At 44.4% G+C, this 26,466-nt stretch overlaps 1 protein-coding gene across 1 annotated transcript in view; it reads left to right on the forward strand.

The window, feature by feature from the left end:
- AASS (aminoadipate-semialdehyde synthase) overlaps nucleotides 1-26,466 on the forward strand; it is a 66,555-nt gene that overhangs the window by 31,095 nt on the left and 8,994 nt on the right. Inside the window, exons 10-18 of the mRNA XM_045288934.1 lie at nucleotides 1,122-1,244; nucleotides 4,394-4,505; nucleotides 14,730-14,789; nucleotides 15,029-15,096; nucleotides 16,584-16,705; nucleotides 16,868-16,994; nucleotides 20,181-20,291; nucleotides 20,388-20,496; nucleotides 21,226-21,472. Of these exons, the coding sequence (XP_045144869.1) occupies nucleotides 1,122-1,244; nucleotides 4,394-4,505; nucleotides 14,730-14,789; nucleotides 15,029-15,096; nucleotides 16,584-16,705; nucleotides 16,868-16,994; nucleotides 20,181-20,291; nucleotides 20,388-20,496; nucleotides 21,226-21,472 (1,079 nt within the window). The remainder of the gene's footprint in view (nucleotides 1-1,121; nucleotides 1,245-4,393; nucleotides 4,506-14,729; nucleotides 14,790-15,028; nucleotides 15,097-16,583; nucleotides 16,706-16,867; nucleotides 16,995-20,180; nucleotides 20,292-20,387; nucleotides 20,497-21,225; nucleotides 21,473-26,466) is intronic.

Below are 26,466 nucleotides of genomic sequence, written 5' to 3' on the forward strand. Positions count from 1 at the left end.
TCTAAGATAGCACCCCCCTCCCCCTTCACCAAACCAAATCCCTCAAACTCACTGCCATCCAGTCGATGCCGACTCATGGTGACCCTATGGGTGAAGGTAGAACTGCCCTTGAGTTTCTGGGACTGTAACTGTTTATGGGAGTAGGAAGCCCTTTCTCCCGAGGTGTGGCCGGTGGTTTTAAACTGCTGAACTTTGGGCTGATCGCAGCCCAATGTGTAAGCACTATTCCACCAGGGCCCTTTTGCTAAGCTAAAAGACTGGGAAAAGTAAAACACATGGTTTCTGCCTTCAGGATGTAGTGAGGGAAAAGACATTCACACAGAACATAAACCAAAGCTATGAGGCAGCCTAAAAATGCAAAGGTGGTGTTATAGAACACACCGTCTCAGAGAGGTCAGAAGACAGTGGGAACATGGGGTCCAGTAAACCCACGAAAGATTTAGATAGGTGGAGAGCAAGAAAAGGAGAAATTCAGGTGGTGGGAAGGGTGCTTGGTAGAGTGTAGGGTTACAAACGCACCATTTAAGACACAGTAAGTCGGACAATTTGGCTATAGTATAGGGTGTGTGTAGACCCTTTAGAATCAAGTTGTTCTGTTCTCCCGGAGCAGCTGGTGGGTTCAAACCACCGACCTTTTGGCTTCCCGGGTTTGTAAAGGCAAATGGTAATTGGAGACTGAGCAAGAAACTTGTGATCAGCCTCCAATGGTTTTAGAATGAAGGGCTGATCATTTTATTCATAATTCTAGAGATTTTAGTGTCCTGATGTGACATTTTATAGTAATAAAAACAAGGTGGAGGTAGAGTAATCAAACCTATGTAAGTTATTTAGAGATAGAAAACATGGTTAATTATAACTAGCCTGTTCCCATGATTTCCCTAGTGAAGTGATTTTCCATTTTTGCTTATTTATTTTTGCTAGAGGAGAATAAAACTTATATCATTACAACTTTGTATCTCAGAGGAATACAATGCTTTGAACAATGGACTGTTAGGGAAAAGAAGCTAAGGGCCAGGAAAATATTTAGTTTCCATATTGAAAAGTCCCATTTTTATTCTGCTGTAGACTTTTGAAAACTGTAGAATCTCATGCTCTTGGCTAAGTATTGATTTTATTTTCAGATTTGTGGCAATATGTGACATCTCGGCAGACACAGGAGGATCTATAGAATTTATGACTGAATGCACAACCATAGATCACCCCTTTTGCATGTATGATGCAGACCAACATATTACTCATGACAGGTGAGTTAACAGGCTGAAGTTGTTAGCTGGAGACGCATAATAACGTATCATTTACTTACCATGATATACTCATAGAATTACTATATATTTCACATCTTACAAAGGCAGTGGAAATTTAGGAAGTGGTGCTCAAATATGTTTTAAAAAATCTGATAGCAAAACCACATGCATATTCAAATATTTACATACCCATGCCTTGTTGTGGTTGGGTGCCTTTGAATTGATTCCAACTCATAATGACCCTCTGTACAAGAGAACAAACGCTAACCGGTGCCACCTCTTCCTCACAATTGCCACTTTGTCAATCCACCTCACCAAGGGCCTTCCTCTTTTTTGTTGCTGCTCAACTCTAGCATGCTGTCCTTTCCCAGAGACCGATCTCTCCTGATACACGTTCAAAGTATGAGAGATGAAGCTCCCTATACTTGCGCTGCAGGAACATTCTCTCTCTACTTTTTCCAAGACAGATTCGTTTGTTCTTTTGGCAGTCCATGGTACTTTCAATACTCTTCATCAGCACCACAATCAAATGCATTGATTCTTGGTCTTCCTTATTCGATTTTCAATGTTCACATGCAGGTGAAGTGATTGAAAATATGGCTCGGGTCAGGCTTAGCATAGTCCTCAAAGCAACATGCTTGTTTCATCGCACTTTAAAGAAGGCTTGTGAAGCAGATTTCCTCAGTGCAATGCCATTGTTTGATTCTTGGCTGTTGCTTCCATGACCACTGACTATAGATCCAAGCAAGACAAAATCCTTCGCATCGCCAATCTTTTCTCCATTTGTCATGATGTTACCTGTTGGTGCAGTTGTGAGAATGTTGGTCTTCGTGCCATTGAGTAGTATGCCAGGCTGCCATATTTGATCTTCATCAGCAAGTGCTTCAATTCCTCCTCACTTTCAGCAAGCAAGGGTCATCTACAGATGGCAGGTTGTTAGTAAGCCTTCTTCCAGTCCTGATGCAACATTCTTCTTCATATAAACCATCCTCTCTGGTAATTTGTTTAGCATAGAGAATAAGAATGGTGAGAGTACACAACCCCAGATTTTAAAACATGCAGTATTCTCCTCTTCTGTTCTCACAGCTGCCCCTTGTTGTACAAGAGGCATGTACAAGTTCTGCATGAGTAAAATGAAGTGTTCTGGAATTTCTGTTCTTCTCAAAGCTATCCATAGTGTGTTATGGTCCACACTGTCAAAATTACTTTTATAGTCAGTAAAGTACAAGTAACTATCTTTCTGATATTCTCTATTTTTCACCAAGTCATCTGACATCAGCAATGATATCTCTATTCCCATGTCCTCTTCGGTACCTAGCTAGAATCTCTGGCAGCCCCCCTGTCAATGTATTGCTAGCAGCTGTTGGATGATCTTCAGCAAAATCTTACTTGCGTGTGATGTTAATGATATTGCATCATTTGCGTTTCCAGTCCGTTGCCAAGTCGGAGTCTTCCAGACTTCCCGGCAGAGATGAGTGAGTGCTTCCAGTGCTTTATCAGCTGGTGAACCATTTCAGTTGGTATCCTGTCACTTCCTGGAGCCTTGTTGTTGGCGAACGCCTTCAGTGCAGCTTGGACTTACTCTCTCCTTACAGTTGGTTCTTGCTCATATGCTATCTCTTGAAATGGTTAACTGTTGACTGGTCCTTTTTGGTACAGTGACTGTGTATTCTTTGCAGCTTCTTTTGATGCTTCCTGCATCGTTCGATATTTTGCCCATAGAAATCTTTCAAGATTGCAACTCAGAGCTTGAATTTTTTTTTTTTTTTTAGTTCTTTTAGGTTAAGATATGCTGAGTGTTTTCTTCCATTTTTTGGTTTTCTATCCCTACATCTTTGTCCATTTTATTATAATACTTAGCTTGGTCTTCTTGAGCTGCCTTTTGAAATTTTCTGTTCAGCGCTTTGACTTCATCATTCCTTCCTTGGCTACTCTAGGGTGAACAGCAACTTCCAGAGTTTCTTCTGACAGACATTTGGATCTTTTCTTTTTTCCTGTCTCTTTAATGATCGCGTGCTTTCTTCATGTGCGACGTTCCTGACGTCATCTCCAGGTCCTCGGGTCTTCGGTCATTAGCGTTACATGCCTCAGCTCGGTTCTTGAGATGCTCTCAAAGTTCCGGTGGGATAGACTCAAGGTCATATTTTGGTTCTCGTGCACTTGTTTTAATTTTCTTCACCTGCAACTGGAACCTGCCTATGAAAAACAAATGGTCAGTTCCACAGTTGGCCCTGGTCTGGTTTTAGCTGCTGATATTAAGCTTCTCCATTGCCTCTTCTCACAGCTGCAGTCAGTTTGATTTCTGTGTATTCCATATGTATTGTTGCCTTTTGTGTTTTTGAAAAAAGGTATTTGCTATGAACAAGTCATTGGCTTTGAAAAATTCAATCATGTGATCTCCAGCTTAATTTCTATTACCAAGTCCATATTTTCCAACTACTCTTCCTACCTCTTTGTTTACATTTTTTTTGCATCCCAATCACCAGTCATTTCAATGCATCTTGGTGGCATATTTGATCAATTTCAGACTGAAGGCATTGGTGGAATTCTCCAATTTTTTCATCCCGAGTTTTAGTGGTGGGTGCAGACACTTGCATACTAGTTGTAATGACTAGATTCCCCTGTATGTGCTTAGATAGTATCCTGTCTCTGTAAGCACCGTGCTGTCAGATGCTGTGGTGGTTGGATGCCATTGAGTCAGCGCCAACTCACAGCAACCCTGTGCACAATGGAACGAACCTGCCCAGCCCTGCACCCCCTGGAGCCCATGGTTGCAGCCACTGGGTCAGTCCGTCTTGCTGAGGGACTTCCGCTTTTTCACTGTCCCTCCACTTTACCTCGCATGATGTCCTTCCACAGCAACTGGTCTCTCCTCGCATGTCCGAAGGACTTGAGACAAAGTCTCCTACCCTTGCCTCGAAGGTAGATCTTGAAGGTCCTTTTTGAGGTACGCATGTAGTATGTTTCAATGGGAAGATGGTTTGATGAATGAATGAGTTTTGATTTTAAAGTTTTGTCTCTTTTCCTCACATGCTTTGTACAGAATTCCAAATGTGAATGAGACAAAGATCGTGGAATCGACACAGAGTAAAGTTAGAGTTCAGAAAGATAATTTTGCAAATCTGAATACAGTTTATTGCTTCTCCTAGTGTGGAAGGCTCTGGGATTCTGATGTGTTCAATTGACAATTTGCCTGCACAGCTTCCCATCGAAGCTACTGAGTGTTTTGGAGACATGCTTTACCCTTACGTTGAAGAAATGGTAAGCAAGACGGTGGCATCACCACAACTCTGTCTTTAAGTTGAGGAGGGGGTAATCTCCTGAGCATTCTGGTCTAATGCATCTCAGAAATCTGTTGTAAATAAAATGCCAACGCTTCGCTAAGGTACTTATTCTTTGACGCTTTTATTGTTTAACTTCTGTTTATTGTCTCCCAGGAATGTGAACCTCATCGCCGACTCTGTTTAATTGCAGTTACGTTCCTCTCATATTTTATGAAGAATATTCTTGACTAGCAGGGTGGGATTTTTTTTAAAAATTTCCCCTGCTGCCTGGGTCAACTCATATTGGGACATTCTTACTGTGCTGTGATGAGCAGATTTGAAAAATCAGAAATCTCGAAAATTATAGTGGATTGTAGCCACTAACACTTAGCTGAATAATGGTTTATGTTGAGATCAGATTTTTTTTAACCATTTTATTAGAGGCTCATACAACTCTTATCGCAATCCATACATACATCAATTGTGTAAAGCGCATTTGTACATTCATTGCCCTCATCATTCTCAAAACATTTCCTCTCCACTTAAGCCCCTGACATTAGGTCCTCATTTTTCCCCTCCCTACCCGCTCCTACCTCCCTCATGAGCCCTTCATAATTTATAAATTGTTATTTTGTCATATCTTGCCCTGTCCAACGTCTCCCTTCACCCCCTTTTCGGTTGTCCATCCCCCAGGCAGGAGGTCACTTATAGTTCCTTGTAATTGGTTCCCTCTTTCCTACCCATCTTCCCTTTACCCTCCCAGTATCGCCACTCACACCACTGGTCCTGTAGGGTTCATCCGCCCTGGTTTCCCTGTATTTTCAGATCCTATCTGTACCAGTGTACATCCTCTGGTCTAGCCAGACTTTCAAGGTCGAATTTGAGTCATGGTAGTGGGAGCTGGGAGGATCAGATATTTTTTATGTCAGAAGTTGACTTATGAATTATTATGTTATTGCATTCCCCTTTCTTTACACACACTTTTTATTTCAATATTTCCCTGTGTTCATAGCCTACTCTGTTTTTATTGTTAGTTGTTGTCTCCTGTGGCAATGATTCTAAAGATTTAAACCATGGGCCCAGTCCTCTTCATTTGTCACTTCCCTCAGGAGCTGCTGCACACACTGGAATGCTTAGTGAGGAATAGTGGGCCGTGAAAATTCCAATCTGTGACCTTCTTCTCTTTCAAATACTATCCCAGCTTGCCTTTTTTTTTTTTAATCCCAGACGATGTCAACAGGATTTAGAATATGTATGCAGTAAGAATGGTTGTGATTGAGCACACTGTTATATTGGGCCTACTGTGTGTCAGGCAGTGTTCAAAATAATGTTCAACCACAACAGTTCTTGCCAGAATATGCAGGATGTCTACCGCTGGTGCTGAGGAACTGGTGTTAGGCGAGCAGGAGAGTCCAAATCTTGGGTTTTACCGGAGACGGCAACTTGCTCCATGGCCGTGAGCAATTCTGAGATTTGGGGATTTTACCTGTAAAACGCAGAGGGTAGTACTCATCGTCATTTTCTAACATTCTGTAGATCTCAGTGTCAGAATGTCCAAAAGGTATCTATGTTTTTTAAAATAATAACACATGTAATCCAGATGGCTACTGTTTTCCATGCTCTTCCGTCATTTCCTGCGGCCTGAACAACATCCTTTGAGCACTTTTCTTGGTTTTCCTGTATCTGGAAATGTCTGTAGCTGACCGTCATACTTGCCGTATGTATTTCGCTGCATCGAGTGCTGTAGGTTGACAGGTTTTCCTCTTTCAGGCCTCTATCTCCCAGTCTCCGTGGCGTCTTAAGTGAAGTCTGTGAATCAGCCACAATCTTTCTTCTCTTTCTGGGATTCCAACTACTTGCATATTAGGCATTTTGATAGTTCTCACAAGTCATTTTTCCCCCTCTCTTTAGGAATAGATACTTTCTATTGAAGTGTTTGATCTCACAGATTCTTCTCTCTGTGTTCTTTTGGCAGTTCACAGTAGAGTCAGTATTGTTCAACACGACCACAATTTGAACACATCCACTCTTCTGTTTTCCTTTTTCTTTGTCTCCCTTTTCTAAGCGTATTAGGCAGTTGGAAAAACATGATGGTTTGGGTCAGGAGCAACCTAGTCATCCAAGTTACATTTTTGCTTCCTTCAGGATTGTGATGCAGGGCCTCGTTGTTTTGATAGACTAGGAACAGACCTTATGTCTTGTCCTCGTTTACTCATTAGGAATTGTCTTAAGGTATCGAGTGTCGCTATCATTGAAATTCCACAGAGGGGTCGTGTAAACAAACCAGTTATTTTCTCACAGTTTGGTTCCCTAGAAGTCCAAATTCAGGGTGCTGGCTTTAGGGGATGGCTTCCTCCTTCTGTGTAGACTCTAAAGAAACATCCTGTCTCTTCACTTCTGCTCTCGACTCCTTAGAAAGCTTCACGTGTCTTGGCCTTTATCTTAACTCCTGGGCTGGGATGAAATTTCATAATATGACTCTTGGCCCAAGTCTTTGTAGCTTCCATCAAATGACTGGGTGGGGCGATGCAAGCAGGGTTTGCGTAATGGTACAAGAGAGAGGTGGTCCGCTGTCCGGACTGTCGAGGGGAAAGAAGCCCAGAAGCTGTGGGAAGAGCCCAGGCAAGACCTCCGTCGGAAGTGCAGAGGCCCTGAGAGCAGCTGCACCAGGAGCGTGTCCCGGACACTCAGAGGAGCAGCACTGAGATGTGACCACCTTCTTCTTATCTGGCCCCAAACGATGGAAGTGACACGGCCCATGGAGCTAAAGGCCAAGGGACCACGTGGCTGTGAGCCAAGAGGAGGCCAATGACTGAATCCTTATTGTTTGCCGATCCTGACTTGCGGTGACCTATTGCCTTTCCTAATAACCCCAAACCAAACTTGCTGGCATCGGGTCAATTCCGATTCACCTTATAGTGAATAATGTTCACTATATATAGGGTAGAACTGCCCCTGGGTTTCTGGCACTGGTACTTTGTGTGGGAGTAGCCAGCATCATCTTTCACCCTAATAAACTCCCTTCGTTGTGAGTGTTGTTTGCGAGTTCTGTGTAGCCATTGCAACCATTTAGGGGTCCCAGCACAGATACAGAGCAGCATAGGAGGACTGGTCCCTGTCAGGTAAAGAAGGAGGGGGCACCAGGCATGCGTGGACCCTGCCTTGTGGCACTGAGGAAGCCAGAGGAGGTCAGATATGGCGCCCCATTACTGGTTTCCTGCATCCCCTTCTCAGCTTACTTTCCTGTTTTGTCAGTTTTAGATCTTAAGGGAGATTGAAAACGCACCCCACACTCATCCTGCCTCATTATCTTAACACAGATAACACATTCCCAAATACAATCATAAACACATGCATAGGAATTAGGATCGACAGCACATATTTGAGGGTGGATGGACAGAATTCCATCTGTAACAGGGAGGATTATTCTTAACATCTTCATGTTGGATGAGATATGCTCATCTACAACGGAATAGTGTTTTTACCTTCATAAAACCATTTGAAAGAATTTTGGGGAATGTGACAAGGTTACAGGGAAAAACTGAGTTGCGAGAGAGATTTTCTTTTTTGGGGGGGTGGGGGGTGGGGGTGCTCAGTCCCGAGACAGGCAGTGTTGCTTAAGTACCTGGGGATTTCACCTCTTTTCAGAAATGGTTCATTTTTGTTGTTGTTGACGACAGTATAATGTTTTTTCAGGCAATAGTGGTGGGGACTGATCACAATGCTCTCTTAAGAGTGTTTTTAAGCACTGGGTATCTGTAAAACAATTGATGACTGTCTCTATTTCTCTATTTAAGTCTTGATATACGGGTACTTGTCCACCACCGACAAGTTCAGTATATGGCTTTTACTTTTTTCCTGGTAACTGGATGGAAATGATAGGTAAAAGTATATATTCTGTCTTTTTTTTTTCCTTAATAACTTTTTTTTTTCTTAACCTGTGAGTTTCAAACTAATGTCACAGCATTTCAGGACATGAGCTCTCTCACTGCCACCAATGTAGCAGGTTATTTCAGGGGGGATTCAGTAAACATTTACTGAGTGTCTCGTGACAAAATGCAGATAAGAATGAAGAGAAGACCCCCACAGAGAAGTGTGGGATCCAGGAAGGGCATGAGAGAAGTGGGTGATGCCCCCAAAGGTGGCCATGGCACGCACCAGAAATGTCCCGCTTTAGTTAGGGAAGGAGGATTCCCGCCTTGCTGGTAAGAGCTGGGAGGGTTTTTTGAACGAAGTGAAAGAATTGCCTTGCGATAGCTGTGGAGGATGGGCTCATTTGTGTGGTTATTTAAAAGACCATCTGTGGTATTTTGAACAGCATGACAAATGTGGGGGCGGACCCAAGGCAGAATTTCTTGTTATATCTAGTTGAGTGATGCTAAGTTTGTTGGGACCATGTCACAAAATGGTCTTAATGGCTTGATTAATTAATTTGGAGAACTGTGATTAGCCCTCAAAGGTGTCATATACAAGACAGACCATATGTTAGTTTTTCTGGTGGTCGAGTTCTAGTGAGAGCAGCCGGCAGGAAGCTGTAATTGAGCAGCCTTTTGTTGTTTTCGCTGTTTGCCTTCCTGTAGCTGGACTCGGGGCAATAGTTCAATGTCCTAGGGAAAGATTAATTTGATTCAAACTGCTTCAACACCCTATATGTCTAGTTGTTATATGTATCCAATTATTGACTATTTACCATCTTTTCACATGGCAGTCACAGGGCAAGATGCCCAGTGTAATACGTACCTACAAGCTGTTTGGGGGGCAGTTTGGGGCAAGGCTTGACTGAAGAGGTAGTTCTTTAGCTGTGTCTTCGTAGGATAAGGAAGAGTTCTTTGGGTGATCAACCAGGTAGAGGCAATTTCATATGAGGCACCCTGATGGGATATAGGTGCATGGGAAAGAATGGCCCAGGGAGGGGTCTCCAGGTTCTTAAAGATACTGAAGTATTGGGCAGGAGACTGAAGGGACAGTTGAGATTAGAGCAGCAAATCCAGGTTGTAGAGCGGTCCCTGTAAACCTCGAGAGCTAGACCATTGCTGTGAAGCCAATGAAAAGCTATGGAAGTATTTTAAATAAATAACTCCAGAAGAATTGTGTTTTAGATGGGCAGTCAGTGGAAAGGAGAGAGGTGGGAAGTCCACATGAAGGGGGGAACTAGAGAAAAGGAGCAGAGAGTAAAAAGACACACAAGTATTCTGTTATTTCCATCACATGCCACTTGAAATTAGAACTTCCTTGTATCACCGACTGATGGCTTCTGTTTTAACTGATGCCAAAGATGAAGGAATTTGATGATTTGTGCCAACTTCTGCAGTCTGAAATTGATCAAACATGTAACCGAGATGCCTTGATAATTAATCATATTTGGCATGCAAACATTAGAAGCAAAGAAGGACCAACACTTGGAAAATATGGGCTTGGTGATGAGACAATGCCAGGAATCACAGGATCATATTTTGCAAGATCCCCAATTCACTCCTGGCCAGTCTTCTTTTCCCACAACATAAACCGTGATTGTCACTGGCGGACCTCAGTGAGGAGAATAGACAAGAATCAAATTGACTACATCTGTGGTAAGCGAGCGTGGGAAACCTTTACAGCATCAGTCAGAACAAGGCCAGGCACTGACTGCAGAATAGATCTGCAGTAAATGGCATCGGAGGTGGACCTAACTGACCTCCACGGCCTGCCGTTCTTTGCCTATTTGGACACCAACGGTCCCTCTCACACCACTCTACCTCTGTGCTCAGTTTGACAATTCATTGCCATGGCCACACCAAACTCCGAGACAGTACTCCTAAGTAAGGGATTATTGGCGAAGTCAGTAGGTTTCCACAAGTTAGGATCGGCGAACAGTAAGGATACAGTCATTGGTCTCCTCTGCCTGCAGCAAACTCTGTGTTTCGTCTCTCATCCATGTGGTCCTGGACCCTTTGCCTGCATGGCCAGGAAGCCAAAGCCCCTGTCACTCTGTTCCACAGTTGCACGGTCCCCGGCCAGAGGAGAAGGGGCCCCGTAGTCTCCACGCTGCTCCTTTGAGTCTCTGTGCTACAGCCTGTGGCACATCTGGTCTCAGTGGCCTCTGCCACTGCCACTGCCACTTCAGACAGAATCCTGACCGTGCTCTCCCAAGATCTCCCTGGTTACTACTCTCTCCTCTACTGCTGCTTTAGAGATGGCTCTATTAGGGTGATACATGCTGAGTTAGTTAATTGTGCCAGCCTGGCCGATAATCACATGTGGGGCTGGTTGAAAGGCGGAGGGATAAATGGGTGGTGAAGCCTCGCCTTTCTAGTTCTCGGGTCTCTTGTTTTGTGATGGTTGCATCAGGTGCAGCTGCCTTAGCAGTTCCCTGCTTCAGCTTGCAAGATGGATTTCCTACAAGACATCCCCAAGGAGAAGCTACATGGACCTATCCCGATGCAGCCCTGGGTGCTGGAGCAGCCGTGTGGAGACCCCTGCTAGTGCTGAGATGCTTACACGTTCACTTACTCAGCTTTCCTCCTGCAGGCGGCATTATTGCCTCTGTTTTGTGAGGTGAAGGACTTTGTGGACTGGTGTTGGGTATGGGTTAATGTTGGACTTGTGGGCTTGGGCAGCATTGGGTTGGGATGTTTTTTGTGATGCACATTTTCTTTGCATAAAACTCTCTCTTATACATGAGTCGCTGTGGATTTGTTTCTCCAAAGTACCCAGACTAATACACATGCCCTATTTGCATTATCCCGCCTAATCATCTGGTGGGAGTTACAGAGACTTGGGTAGAAGTGTCATATTGAGACATTTCACTCCACTACAACACCATGGATTGCTCATATACAGCAAGTTCATATTGCAGCTCAAGCAAATGAAAAACAGTCCAGGAGAGAGAAATATTACTTTCAGTGTGTCCGTTCTTATTTTGGAGACCGCTTCGAGGATAGATTTGATTTATTGAACCCTGAGGGCTAAAGAGCAGATGAGTCGTGGCATCAGGGGCATCAGGCGTAAAGGAAACAAGGTCACCCAAAAGACAGGACGTAAAGAGAAGACCATGTCAGGAGACACTCTGAGATTGGCCCTTGAACATAGAGTAGCTAAAAACGGAAGGAAGACATAACGACATAAAGAAGGGAATTCAGGAAGACAAAGTACCACTATGGACTGTACAAAGAACTCGAGTTAGAAGAGACCCAAAGGGATGAACACAGCTGCAGTTCTCAAGCTAAACGAACCTACGGAAAACAAGCCCCGCGTTGCCGTGGAAAGGTTCATTGGACAAGCTGTTCACTGACTCGGCAAGCATCCAGAGAAGACGGAAGGAATACACAGTGTCACCAACTGGTACAGACATTTCAGGAGGCAGCATTTGATCAAGAACCTTTGTTTCGATGGAAAAAGACCAAGCCGTACTGAAGCCGTTGGCAAAAAAATCAAGGCTTCAGGCAGTGAGGGAGTTTAAGTGGAGATATTTAAACAGACAGGGGCAGCACTGGGGGTTTTCAATGGTCTGTAACAAGAAACTCAGAGCTGACCTGGCCAACCACCTGCAAGAGATCCATATTTGTGCTCATTCCAGAGAATCGATTCAACAGACTGTGGAAACGATTGAACAGGTAAAACTCAAGTAACATTGTGCTGAAGGCAATTAAAAAAACCCCACAACTGTCTTAGCGGTATATCAGTCAAGAAGGGCCAGAAATTCAGCTGGATCCAGAAGAGGACATTGCTGCTGTTTGTCAGGTGCTGTTAAGCCTGTTCCGAGTCACAGCGACCTAGTGAGTTCTGACTCACAGTGACCCGATGTACAACAGAACCGAACATTGCCCGACCCTCTGCCTTCTTCACGATTGTTATGTTTGAGCCCATTGTTGTGAACCCGTGCCCTTGACCCTCTTCCTCTTTTTCACTGACCTACCTTACCGAGCGTGAAATCCTTTTCCAGAGACTGATCTCGCCTGATTACATACATGCCCAAAGTGTGTGGGGCGGTCTCACATCCTCACTCCTCAGGAGCATTGTGGCTGTACTTCTTTTGAGGCAGATTTGTGTGTTGTTCTGACAGTCCACGGTACTTTAAATCGTCCTAACTAGCATCATAATTCAAATCCATTCTACTTCAGTTCTTCCTTGTTCAATGTGCAACCCTCCTCACATGAATTTGAGGTGATTGAAACGGTCATGGTTTGGGTCAAGTGCACCTTAATCCTGAAGGTGGCATCCTTACTCCATCAACACTTCAAAGAGCTCTTGTGTAACAGAGCAAGGTTTATCATTGCTGACGTGAGATGGATCTTGGCAGAAAGCAGAGAATAACAGAAAGATGTTTACTTGCATTTCACTGACTGTTCAATGGCATACATGGATTTGTGTGGATCATAACAAGTTAGAGATAACATTGCAGTGCATTGTAGAACACTGAATTGTGCTCACGTGCCTCTTGTGTGGTTCAAAATCAACAAAGGTGTGTGCCACCGTTGTACCCTTTCACCATACTTAAATTGTATACTGAGCAAATAATCTAAGATTGTAGTAGGGATTATACTTCAAACTATTTTTAAAAAATCCTCACAACTGAACCAATAGACAACAACATCACAATAAATAGAGAAAAGGCTGAAGTTGCTAAGGCTTTTTAAAGACTTAGATCTACAATTAATGTCCATAGAAGAAATCAAATAATGAATTGGGCAGATTTGTTGCAAAAGATCTCTTTAAGATGTTAAAGAGTAAAGATGTCTCTTTGAGGACTAAGATGTACCTGACCTAAGCCATGGTGTTTTAATCACCTCATGTGCCTTTGAAAGGTAAACAATGACCAAGACTGAAGAAGAATTGGTACCTTTGAATTATGGAGGTGGCGGATATTATTAAGTATACCATGGACTGCCAGAGGGGTGAACAAAATCTGACTTGGAAAAAGCACACTCAGCGTGCACATTGGAGGGAGGATGTTGACACTTGGTTTCATGTGCTTTGGCCCTATCAGCAGTAGGGACCAACCCCCGGAGAAGTACAGCTTGCTTGGCAGGAAACCACACCAATGAAAAAACAAAAACAAAAACAAAAAATGGAGGGCCAACCAGAAAAAAGAGGGAGACCGTCAATGGGGTGGGTTGTCGCCGTGGCTACGACAATGGCCTTACACATAGGAATGATTCCGAAGATGGTGCTGGATGGGGCGGTGCTTTGTTCAGTTGTATGGAGGATGACTATGAGTTGGAACTGACTCGACTGTAACATACAGCCCCGATGGCTTCTGTCCTGGAGCTAGAAGAGTCTGCCTCAGAAAGGAACTGTCCCAAAGGTGACTGGGAAAAAGAAGCAGTCTGAGGAAAAGACCTGTGTCAATTCCATGCATTTCCCAAAGAATGGCCTTGCTTACAGATTTTTTTAAATTGCTAATATCATAAGGATAGCCTGGGTTTCTTGTGCTTTAGTACATGAAAGTTAAAACAATTCTTTTTCTAATAGTCTTTGGTCATAATCAGCTCATATGTTTTGTGCTTTCTTAGTTGGATGAGTGCTCTGGGCCTTATCTTAAAATTAGCAAGGATGTCTCATTAGCCCATTCCTGTCCGTCAGGAACAACCATACTGACTGGCCTGTACCCTTTCGCGGTTTGTACAAGGGCTGGGTGCACTGGAAGAAGAGAGGAGAACAAGACAGGTGCTGCAGTGTTAATACGAGAGATGTGGATTTTGTGGTTGGCCATATGACTCATTCTTGAGAGAGAACTGGAATATGCTGGAATATTTTCTTGTTCCATGGCAGATGACTTTTGTAGTCTACTTGATGTCACTTTGCCTACCAGTTTTGTTGATCTGCGTATGGGTGCACCCCTTCTCCCGCACATGAACTGAAGAGTTGGTGTTTGGAAGACTCCCCCTTTACTCTCAGTAGACAGCCAGAACCTTTGGAAAGGGATAGGAAACACTCACAGGAGGCGATGGCTGTAAACTTCGGGGTGCTATGTGTCTGATACACCTTTTTGTTTCCAGCAAGCAAAGGTATTTGTCATCAAATATCAGTTCTAACATTAGAGCTGGTGCAGAAATGACACGTAGGAACAGTTGATTTTTCTAGTGGAATGCTTCATTACCAAATGTTTATATGCAGTGACCTTAAGAAAGGCATGGCCCAATGGTATTTTTCCTTTGACTAACCTTGTAATGTAGATACAAACATACACCAAAACCTTCTCCACCATACCATTGACCTCTTACCAACCTCATTTCCTTTCCAGATATTATCAGATGCGACACAGCCACTAGAAAACCAACATTTTTCTGCTGTAGTGCGAGACGTAAGTTCTAAACAGAAGTCCCTTCCAAGAAGGTGATTCTCAGCCAGCATGCTCACTCCCTCACCTCCCTTCCACTTTCTCTCGGTCTCCCCCACTCCCCACCCCCCGCCCCCAACCGGCTAGAGTTGTTACTCCGTCTCTTCTCTGTCAGTTCCTGAGCTCATGCATGTTGGATTAAATTGTGAATACTAAAATGTCTTGTGTTTATAAAGAAATGTCTTGTGTTTGTGCACATTTAGGCAGTGATCGCATCCAACGGTACATTGACTGATAAGTATAAATATATCCAGAAACTCCGAGAGAGCAGGTTAAGTATTGTTCCGATCTTATTTACCTATTATACATACCTTGTATTTGAAAGGGTCCCTGGTGGCGTAATGGGTTACGAGTTCTGCTGCTAACTACAAGGTCAGCAGTTGGAGCCCACCAGCTACTCCGGGAGGGAAAGATAAGACTTTCTGCTCCCGTAAAGATTTACAGCCATGGAAACCCACAGGCGCCTTATAGGGTTGCTGTGGGTTGAAATCAACTAGCTGGCAGTGAATTTGGCTTATGTTGGATTTGAACAGCCTGTTTAGTGAGAGGGTACCTCATCCGTTCTTGATACTAGCTTTATCCAGTATGACTATTTTGATAATCACGTAGGCCTAGATTATGTACATGGAAAACCAAACCCCGAGGCTGGCTGATACCAATTGCACATTCTTGCTCCCCACACAGCAATGGATATGTGTTGTAGATGGAAGAGTGGCAGGAAAATTTTGCACACATATATACACACACACCCCCAGTTAGCCTTCCTTTTTCAAAAAGTTTGGCTGTGATCCGCAAGAGCAACCATTCGAACCCCCTGCCATTCCACTGGAGAAAGGTAGGGCTTTCTACTTCCGTCAAGAGTGATAGTTTTGGAAACTCTCAGGCTGTCTACCCTGGCCTATAGGATCACTGTCAGTCAGCACTGAGTACTCAAGGGCAGTGAGTGAGCTAGGTTTTGGTTTTACCATGGCCTAAAGATTCTAACAGCAGAATCTGGTAACACCTTGGTAGCGGGATACTTCCATAATTACATGTTGGCAACATAACTGGGATAAGATTCAAAATATATTGAATGAGAATGATCCATGTTCAGGACAAAATGTACAGGGCACTTAATGAGCTTATGAAGGTGGGTAAGATTTAGTCCTTGTTTCCGAGAAAAACACAGGGTTGAATCATCAGGAAGATACGAATTCTACAGAGTAGCTGATCAAGAATCACAGTATTCTTTTGGTACTAGCCTCATGTTTTCTATGTACAATTGATGGACTTCATGATCTCAGTTATGTTTCCAGCTGTCCTCTAATGACCCTAGAGATAAATGACAAGATCATTTTAAATGTGGTTGATAAGAATAGCCTCTGATTATTGTGGAGGGTAAATAAGGTTGTGAATGTCGAGCTCCTTCCATGATTTGAATCGTGTCACTCCGAAGGATCAAGTGAGCAGTTATGAGTGAGCCAAGCAGTGGTCCAGCACCCGCACCACACGGGTGGCATTAGGAATTCTTGAAGGTCTACGGACATAACAGCTCAGACGATGATGCGTCTGCTCTTCATTCTACAGACACAAAAGTAATGAATGAAGAATCTTGGTGTAGGGAAGACCTAGTGAGGCTCTTGTTGTTAGCCATGTGGAAAATGTGTTGCTTCGATGTCTAGGCTTTAGTTTGTTCGCAAGGCAGCTAGAGTCGTTCTTTTCAAGATTAAATTAGTCTCTTTCCCTCTCCCCTCCCCCTGCTTTTTGTTTTCTTCATAGGGAACGTGCTCAGTCAGTTTCAATGGGCACCAAGAAAAAGGTATTGGTTCTTGGCACTGGCTACGTCTCCGAGCCCGTATTGGAATACCTGCGGAGAGATGGCAACATTGAAATAACAATAGGTAAAGAAACCCCAAACAGAACCGAGACTACCAATCCTATGGCACACGAATCTGAGCTGACTGCCGGGCTTCTAAAGTGGGAACGTTTATTCTTGGAGAGGCTACGATCTCTGGCGAGTGCCTGGGAATCTTAAACACGGACTTTTGAAATTCTTGACGTAGGCTCTGACATGAAGCATCAAGTGGAGCAGCTGAGTAAGAAGTACGATGTCTGCTCTGTCTGTGTGGACGTTGGTAAACAGCCCGAGCGGTTGACCTCCTTGGTGGCGGCGCAGGATCTGGTCATCAGGTGGGTCCCTGCCGAGGAATGAGGCCTCGGCTTCGGGTTGTGGCTGTTTTTCTGCTCCTTTGCCCTCCTTTCCCCTCTCCTTTCTCTTGAAGTAAATGTTTAATTGCAGTCTGCACAAAGAAATGTTCATCAAAGTTCCTAGCTGTGTATAGTTGGATGAATTTTGACATCCTGAACATTTTGAGTATTGTGGAGCCAACATCAAAATCGAGAAGCAGAATATTCATATTACTCTAGCCGCCCTTCTTGTGGTCCCTTCCACTCACTAATACCTCTTCCCGAAGAAGGATAAACACCATCTTGGCTCCTAACAGACACATAGGTTAGTTTAGTTTGTTTAAAACTGCATTATTAGAACAATGTAGCATGTCCTTGATTGTTTCTTCCTCCCCTCATTGTGACTTTCTGTCAATTTAGTTTATACATTGATTGCCTCATTTGGCGGTACCATCATTTATTCATGTCGCCCTGCCTGGATGTTTAGGCTGTCTTCCATGTCGGGCTGTTATGAAGGTGTTGCCATGAGCATTTTGAATACAACTCTCTTGGTGACCCTGTCTGCGGACTCGGCATTTCTGTTGAGTGTGCACCTAGAGGGGGAATTGGTGGGTTGTAACACATTGTGGTGTTCATGCTATCCTCTTGGACCTTTGAAGCTTAACTGAATTAGGACCTCGGGTTTTTTTAATATTTAGACCCTTCATGCTTTATCACAGGGAAAAATCTTAATATATTGTGTTTGTTACTCCCTGATAAAAAATAAGATCCACTGTCTTGAGACAGAGATCCTTATGGCTGGTTTTGAAACTTCATTTGAAAGATCAAAGTGATGAGAACAGTTATTTATTCTTAGAGTACGTTTTTTCAAGGTAGGAGGAAGAAAGGTACCTGCTCATTCAATGATTGTTGAATCACTTTTCTAGTCAAGTGTGATTCAAAGGATAGCCTTGGAGGGCGTTCCAACAGACTGAGAATTGCATATACAAGGAAAGGTAATTCTAATGACACGGACACATTTAACTTTCTGTCTGGAGGTCTTTAAATACAGTCTCACCCTGGACACTTAAAAGATGTTATTCAGTGCATACAAATGTGGTGCACCTTAATTTTTATTCAGCAAAGATCTACTAAATATTTAAATATGTTTGTCAGACAGTGATATGGCAGTAACCCCGGGCTCTTAAGTTAATGCCCAAGTTTCCTACCTGAATAAAACAAAAACTGTATTAAAAAGGAAAAAGCAAAAATAAAACAACATAGCCCATTTGGAATTACATCAGAGGCAAACTTTGAAAAGATAATGGACAAAGAGAATAGTCTGTTAATATGCAAATTTTAATAGCTAGCAAACTGGCAGCCTGCAGCATGATTTGGCATGAGCTAAGTGTCTTATATGTTTATTTTCCCTCAGGTGATTTCTTGCCGATGCCGCTTCTCAGCACCAGACTGTAGGCTTCTTAGTTTATTTTTTGAGTTGGGGTAGGGCTGTTTTGATGTAAACACAATCATGGGGAGAGAATTTAAAAGTAAAGTGAGTCAAGAGTGCATTTCCCAGGAAAAGGTTGTTGATAAGGACTAGCACACGTCCACATCTTCTTGAACTTTTCCAATTTCAGTTTTTGGTGATTTAAAAGTCAAGTAATTGCATGGAATTAATTGAGTCTGATGAGTCCCTTTGTCAGCTTCATTTGCATTTTGCCCATGCTTTCCACAAAAGTCACATTTCTGACATCCAGTCCTGTTGGGCAGGAGCCAAAGCCTTAGATAAGCCAATGATTTGTGTCCCACTGAGCCGTCATTACATCAAATGCACAAATGAGACTTGAGAAATGCAATCCCTTTCTCACAAAAACCCCACCGCTCGAAGCCCTGTCAGTCCCTGCGCGGTGTATTATCAGGCACACTCTTCATCTGGCACATTTTCAAGGTGAAAAATGTGATTTTTAACAATTTCCATCTGACCATCAAAATGATGCCATCACATACTTTCACGTTCTTTCAAAAAGCTACCAAATCTGGCAATCATTAAAAAAATCTGTTTGTTTTGGCTAACACAGCCAGAGGCAAAGAGATCAAGAACTTTTTTAGGAGCTCTAATATAGAGAAGCCGTGTACACAATTTAATTCTGCATGATACTAAATCTAAGTAGTATTACTCTGCCTAATTGACATCAGGAAGAATGCTTGCATGTGTTGTGAAACCAAAGGTCATTTATGCAGGATACGTTTGACACACAGTGAAAAAGGTTTACAAGTTTCTACTTAGTGTTTTGCTGCAGGGGGGTTCTGTATAGATTACATTACCAAATAATCAATCCGTTAACAGAATTTAAAGGCTGCCGTGCGGTTGGCAGCATTTACTATTCCCTGCCTAGAATGTGGTTACCCTCATCAATAATGACATCGATGGAAATTATTTGTGTGTGTGTGATTGTGTTGTCCCAGCACCAGTTCAAAATACCAGGACCATATATTTAGAAAGCCACAGCAAATTTGGCTTCTATTTCAAAACAGCGCCACTGTTTTGCTCACCATGTAGATTTTTTAAGTCATTTTGATAACCGCGTTCTTAATCAACCTTTCCCCTTCTCCAGCCCTTTCCAGGGCCTCCTCTCCGATGTTGGCACAGGGGCCGTGTTGCCCCTCCTGGTGGCCTTGTGTAGAGATGTGAGGCTGGAAACCACTGACCTGACAGGGGAGAGCCAACATAGGGAATCATAAACATATGAGAGAGCACGGAAGAAATTGCATTCAATGTTCTAGAGAAAGCGTGGGGTACATGCCGTCAAAGAAAGCTGGCTTTCGGGGAGCCTGGGGCAATTTCCTGGAGGCAATACCATTGCAGGCACTTCTTAAGGGTAGCTGGGTGTAACGAGCATGCCAGGCGGTAGGTGTGGGGAGCGAAGTAAAGACTGCACACGGGCAATCACAATAGCTTCTCCGGTTCACATGCATCATTTATGCAGGTCATTAGGGAAGAAAAATGGAAAGGTTAGTTGAAGCTAGGCCCTACTGACAAGGGCTGTAAATGTAGTAAAATGCCTTTTTTTCCTGTGGTCCATAAGGAGTCGTTGGTCATTACTGAAATAATAACTTTAGCAGAGCAGTGCTGTAGTACAATTCCAAGTGTGCTGGGAGGTCGGGTTGACAAGGAAAGTTTCTGACTATTTTCTTTCTTGGTTTAAGCTTGCTGCCTTATGTATTGCATCCCCTTGTGGCCAAGGCATGCATTGCAAGCAAAGTTAACATGGTCACTGCGAGCTACATTACACCCCCGCTAAAGGAACTGGAAAAGAGGTATGCTTCCATCTTTTTCCACCAAGAAAGTGGCCCTGTGGTGTTGGTTTTCTGTTAACATTCACTGTCCCTCCTTCCTCTTTTCATCCGTGGCAGTGTGGAAGATGCTGGCATCACACTCATTGGTGAGCTGGGATTGGACCCTGGCCTTGACCATATGTTGGCAATGGAAACAATAGACAAGGCTAAAGAAGTTGGAGCCACGGTAAGCCCATCTCACACCCAAACGTCCATTAAGGAAAATATTAAGGGTTCAGGTTATGGTGTACATGAAATAATCTTTCTGTCATTTTGGAGGATGTTGCTATTTTCCAACTCATACTTTGACTAGAAATTTCAGGTAAAATTCTGTAGCCGCAGAGTTATCTGCAGTCGAACAATACCCATGCCTTAAACAATAACCACTCTTTAGAGAAGTAGATGTTACTACAATGGTTTGGTTTAAAAAAAGATTTCAGATGTCCTTGGAGATTCTATAAGACTGGAAATTATATTAATTTTTGGTGTACAAAGTGTCCTTTGCATGTGAGGGAAAAACTATGGCGTAAGGTAAATTTGATGAATCAAATGAATCATTTTAATTTCTTGGAAATTGTACCATTTGAACATGGAAGTAGTAACTGACCAAACAGAATTGACCTGGCATTTGGATTTTAATGGAATAGAAAGTCTGTGTCAATATTGAAATAAACATATATATATAACCACTTATGACTTAAAGAAATGGTAGGAGGTGGGCTTCCAAAAGTTTGTGGAGATATTTCATTATCTTTCAATTCCATTTTTCCATGAACTTCTAGAAGCCTCCTCATAAACAGGGTGATGTTTTTGACAGCCTTAGTAAATGAAAACGAGGAAAAACCAGCGTGCTCCGTTCATCTTTGCCACCGTATCCGAACGCATCTCCCTAATATATTGATTCCTTCATTTCCAGATTGAATCGTATATTTCCTTTTGCGGTGGACTTCCAGCCCCTGAACACTCAGCTAATCCTCTGCGATACAAATTCAGCTGGAGTCCAGTGGGTGTTCTGATGAACATGATGCAGTCTGCCACCTACCTGCTCAATGGAAAGGTGAAGGAAGGTCTCCAAGCTCCGGAGACAGACCTGCTGGGAACGCTCTCCCTTTGGCGGTTAGGCAGCTTGTCTCACATTGACTTCCCCCTGAGTATCTCCCGCGGCACGTTTTCTCTTCCCTGAAGAGGGATCCTCCCCAAACCCAGCGAAGTCTCTGCTCTTGCTGGCTTCCTTACTTCTGCAACTTGAAATTCACTTCTTCACGGAGGAAACCTCACGGGACAGTTGCACTCTGTAACACCCAGGTCCCCGCCAATCAGAATCGACTTGCTGACATATTGAGACACGGGTCACCTTTCAACTTATTTCTTCCTGACAGACATAGACTATCTGCTGTGTTTCGGGCAAGGCACCAAAGGTTGCTTCAAGTTGGGCAAGATACCTGCTTTCAGGAGGCTGCATAAATGAAAAAGGAAAATGATAACAGTGAAAGAGTAAAACAGCAGGGAGCTTATGTAACAGAGGAGTGCAGGATCTGAGGGCTGGTGGGCCTGGCTAGGTGTTCCAGCGTGGCCATTAGTAGCTGGGAGGGCAGCAAGGAATCGCTTCACACTCTGCACTCCGAGCCTGAATGCATGCACCATGAAACCCGCCTTGCAGGGCTCTTCAATGTAGCTCAGTGGGGCTACTTGGCTTCCCCCTTGCCCGGCAGCATGTGGGGCACATCCCGAGCCTCCAGCACATGTTAGCTCCCCGCAGGAATGAATGGGGACAAGACATCAGGGGAAGCAAGAGGTTCTTTCCAGGTAGCATAGGCTGTGTTTGTTGAGTTTGAAGTTTTCCCCTTTTCTCCTGAACTCCTTTAGTCACAAGAGTGCTGTTTTGCATCTCCCTGACACCGGAGGACAGTGAGAGAAAACGGGAAGCTTTGCTTCACGCGAATGATACTTTTTTCAAGGTCCTGCTCAAGTTTCCTCTTGTGAATGGAGCCTTTCCTGGCCACTCCAGCCCCCACTCACGATTCTTTTCTCTGAACTCCCACACTTGGATTGTCTGAGTCTAAGCACCTTCCGGTGCTGTATTAGTCACTCTAATCTGAGTGCATCTGTCTGTGTCCTGAGGCAGATTGTTAAACTTCTTAAAACCTCTCATATTCTTGTCCCTCTGCTCTACCTGCCCCGTTGGCCTTCACGATTTCACAGCATCATAGAAAGAGACAGGTGACCTCTCTGGCTTCTGCTTCAAGTAGGAGGCTTAACCTTCTCCAGCAATTAGATGGTGACCAATGGATTAGGACGTACCTCATGGTCCTGTGTCCTTGCTGTGACTTTCAACCACTGGTGCTCAAGAGCCCCAGGGGCACCTTCGCTAAAGCACCCAGCTGCTAATCAAAAAGTCAGTGGTTTGAACCCACCAGCTGCTTCATGAGCGGAAGGAGAGGCGGCCTGCTTCTGTGATACCTCACACCTTGGAAACCATTCTTCTCTGTCCTGCAGGGTCATTGTGAGTTGGATTCTACCCGGTGACAGTGGGTGTGGGCTGTTTGCTACATTTTCAAACTTCAATGCTGATTCCTAGCAAGTTTAATTTCTCTTCCACATCTTTGAAGAATGGACCTTGGTCGTCTCTCGCTTCCGGTCTCTCCATGGGTGGTGGCATGCTTCCTTACATAGGTGGCATCTGAGAGTGGTGGGCAGAGCTTCAGTCACGCCCTGCCATCTTCCTCAGCCCTCCCCCAGCTGAACATGCTGTCTAAGTCAGCCAGAGCCCACGCGGGAGACTGCAAATGGCGCGTCAAGCTTTCTAGCTCTTTCCATCATCCCGCTCCCCTTGAGAGCAGCGCCTAGCCCTTCTGCATAGAAAATCAAGAGTTGCTACTCCTCTCCCAGGTCCTGCAGCCATTTGTAGTGCAGTTTTCAGAGCGGTACAGTGGTGAATGCTGTCCCCTGTCACTGTTGTTGCTAGGTGCAGGCTGGCTGAGTCTTAACTCATAGCGACTCCAGGTGATGAGAGTGGAATTGCCCCGTCGGGTTTTCTCGGCAGGAATCTTTACAGGAGCCAGACCCCAGATCTTTCTCCCTTATGGCGATAGGGTGGATTTGAACCGCCAGCCTTTCAATTAGCAGTTCAGCACTTAACCATTACACTGTCCTGGCTCTTTAGTTTGTCGCTGCCCTTCTCATTACCAGCACAATTAGGGACAGGGGGACATAGCAGAAAGAACAAAAACATTGGGGTCGTATAGACCTGGGTTTACATCTGTCTCTGGGAGACTCTCTCAGCCACCCTCCGGCCTCTGTGGAATGGGAGGCTGACTGGATTAAAGGTAACATCTAAGGCACTCCCAGCATGCAGAGGGCCCTGAATGAGGGATTGTCTAGATCAGGGGTTCTCAACCTTCCTAATGCTGCGACCCTTTCATACAGTTCCTCATGTGGTGGTGACCCCAACCCTAGAATTATTTTTGTTCCTACTTCATAACCATAATTTTGCTACTGTTATGAATCGGGTGACCCCTGTGAAAGGGTCATTCGACCCCCCCAAAGGGCTGCCACCCACAGGCTGAGAACCGCTGGTCTAGATACTTCTGATGTTACATCTCTTCCTGTTCAACTCTCCAGTGATCGTGACGATTTCCGCTATTGGTTCTCACACACGTGGCAGTGATTAATTCCCAACTACCGGGAGACAGGTCTGGGGATGAGTTGTGGGGTAAGAGCTGGGCTGTAGGGCCCCCCGATAGCAACAAGGTCAGAGACACGCTCACTGCTGAGAGTAGGTCTCAGATGTGAGCATTGTTGGGGCTAGAGAGAGGGAAATGTATATTCTCTGCAAAATAGATGAGACATGCTTCTCAGTCTTCATCCAAGTCCGCCATAAGACAGTAAGCTTAGATCCATACTGAACCCTCCACTGAGCAATACCAATCTGAGTTGCTACCCAGTGGTCCTGAGCTGCCAACATGCCCGCTGCTCTGCTGATAGCAGATGTTAGCGATGATCCGGTAATTTGGGGTCAGGCCAGCTCTCTGCCTCTCTAAATGAATCCTGACCATTCCACTGATTGATTTATGATTGGTAACATGCCAGAAGATGGTGAGATCTATTGAAATAGTCTTTTTTTAAAAATTCTTGACCTTCAAGGAGGCAAATAAAAATTTACCATTGTTGTGGGTCTTAGGAGTGAGGTGAGTGTGGAAAGCAGTGAGTTCAACATAAACAAGCAAATTCACTGACCCTATCGGGCAGGGTGGAACTGCCTCTGTGAGTTTCCCAGACTGTCACTCTTTTACGGGAGTAAAAGCCTTGTCTTTTCCCCTAGGAGCGGCTGGTGGTTTTAAATTGCTGCCCTTGTGGCCAATAGCTCTATGTGGCTAATAGCTCTATATCCACTCTGCCACCAGGGCTCAACCTTCTAAAATGGCAAAGAGCAAAAGTAAACTGAACTCTCTTTTCTGTTGTCCGTCCCCCAGGGAGGAGGTCACATGTAGGTCCTTGTAATCGGTTCCCCCTTTCCAACACACCCTCCTTCTACCCTCCCAGTATCGCCACTCACACCACTGGTCCTGAAGGGATCATCCACCCTGGATTCCCTGTTTTCCAGTTCCTATCTGTATCAGTGTACATCCTCTGGTCTAGCCAGATTTGTAAGGTAGAATTGGGATCATGATAGTGGGGAGGAGGAAGCATTTAGGAACTAGAGGAAAGTTGTATGTTTCATCGTTGCTATATCGCACCCTGACTGGCTCATCTCCTCCCCGGAACCGTTCTTTAAGGGGATCTCCAGTGGCCTACAAATGGGCTTTGAGTTTCCACTCCGCACTCCCCCCATCATTCACTATGGTAAGATTTTTTGTTCTGATGATGCCTGATACCTCATCCCCTCGACACCTCATTGTCGTACAGGCTGGTGTGCTTCCTCCATGTGGGCTTTGTTGATTCTGAGCTAGATGGACGCTTGTTTACCTTCAAGCCTTTAAGACCCCAGACGCTTGATTGGCTTGAGCTTTTTGTGATCCAAACGCTATCATAAGCGACACCAGCTAAGAGAAAGCTTAATCCTTTAGTGAAAACTAAAGGGGAAAAAAAGGCTTCACTCTGTTTTGGGTGTGTATGACGCATGTATGTGGATGAGAGGCATGCGAGGAAGGTAAGTCACTAAAGCTAGGGAATGCATGTTGACGTTGTCACCAGTGGTAAGAGGCAGGTAACACTTATGTGAGCAGGTTCATGGCTTGGTGCCGTTGTGAATAGAGACTCCCCACCATCAAAACCACGTATCTGTGGGTGTCAGAGTCCAGGCTATGAGCAGTTACTCTCTGGCCCAGTTTCAGGCACTTGTAGACATTTGGTAAACTATTCTTTCAGTCAATGAGATAGGAATTGTAACTCTGTCTCATGTGCACCCACAATTATTGTCATCTCTAGCACTTAATAAGAGCTCAATAAGTGTGATCCGTGTGCATGAAATGCCCAAGACTGGCATGTGACCTTAGGAAGGGGCCGGGGGCTCAAAAAATGGAAGAGGAGGACATTGCCATTGCTTTTTCCACGGAGAAGCCATGGAAATGAGTATCTGTTGCTTTTTGCTCATTACTTAGAAAGGAAGGCAACAGCGACCAAACTTAGGTTGTTAGATGCCGTCACATCTATTCTGACTCACCTGGACTCGACGTACAACAGAACAAAATCCTCACAATTGTTGTTATGTTCAGTCTGTCCATTGTTGCAGCCACTACGTCCATCTATCTCCTTGTTGGTCTGCCTCGTTTTCACCGCCCCTCTGCTTTACCAAGCAGCATGTCCTTTTCCAGGGAGGGACTGGTCTCTCCTGACAATGTGTCCAAAGCATGTGGGTGGAGTCTCACTGTCCTCGCTTCTCAGGAGCACGCTGGCTGTACTTCTTCCAAGACAAGAGGTGTTTGGACTGTCTCACTATCTCACTCTCTCACTCTCTCAATGCCTCACTCACTCACTGCCTCACTCACGCACTGCCTCACTCACTCACTGCCTCACTCACGCACTGCCTCACTCACTCACTGCCTCACTCTCTCAATGTCTTACTCTCTCACTGACTCACTCACTGCCTCACTCTCTCACTGTCTCACTGCCTCACTCTCTCATTGTCTCCCTCCCTCACTGTCTCACTCTCTCACTG

Source organism: Echinops telfairi, unplaced genomic scaffold (assembly GCF_000313985.2).
Source record: "Echinops telfairi isolate 266 unplaced genomic scaffold, ASM31398v2 ScPeMD7_23;HRSCAF=83, whole genome shotgun sequence".
NCBI lineage: Eukaryota > Metazoa > Chordata > Mammalia > Afrosoricida > Tenrecidae > Echinops > Echinops telfairi.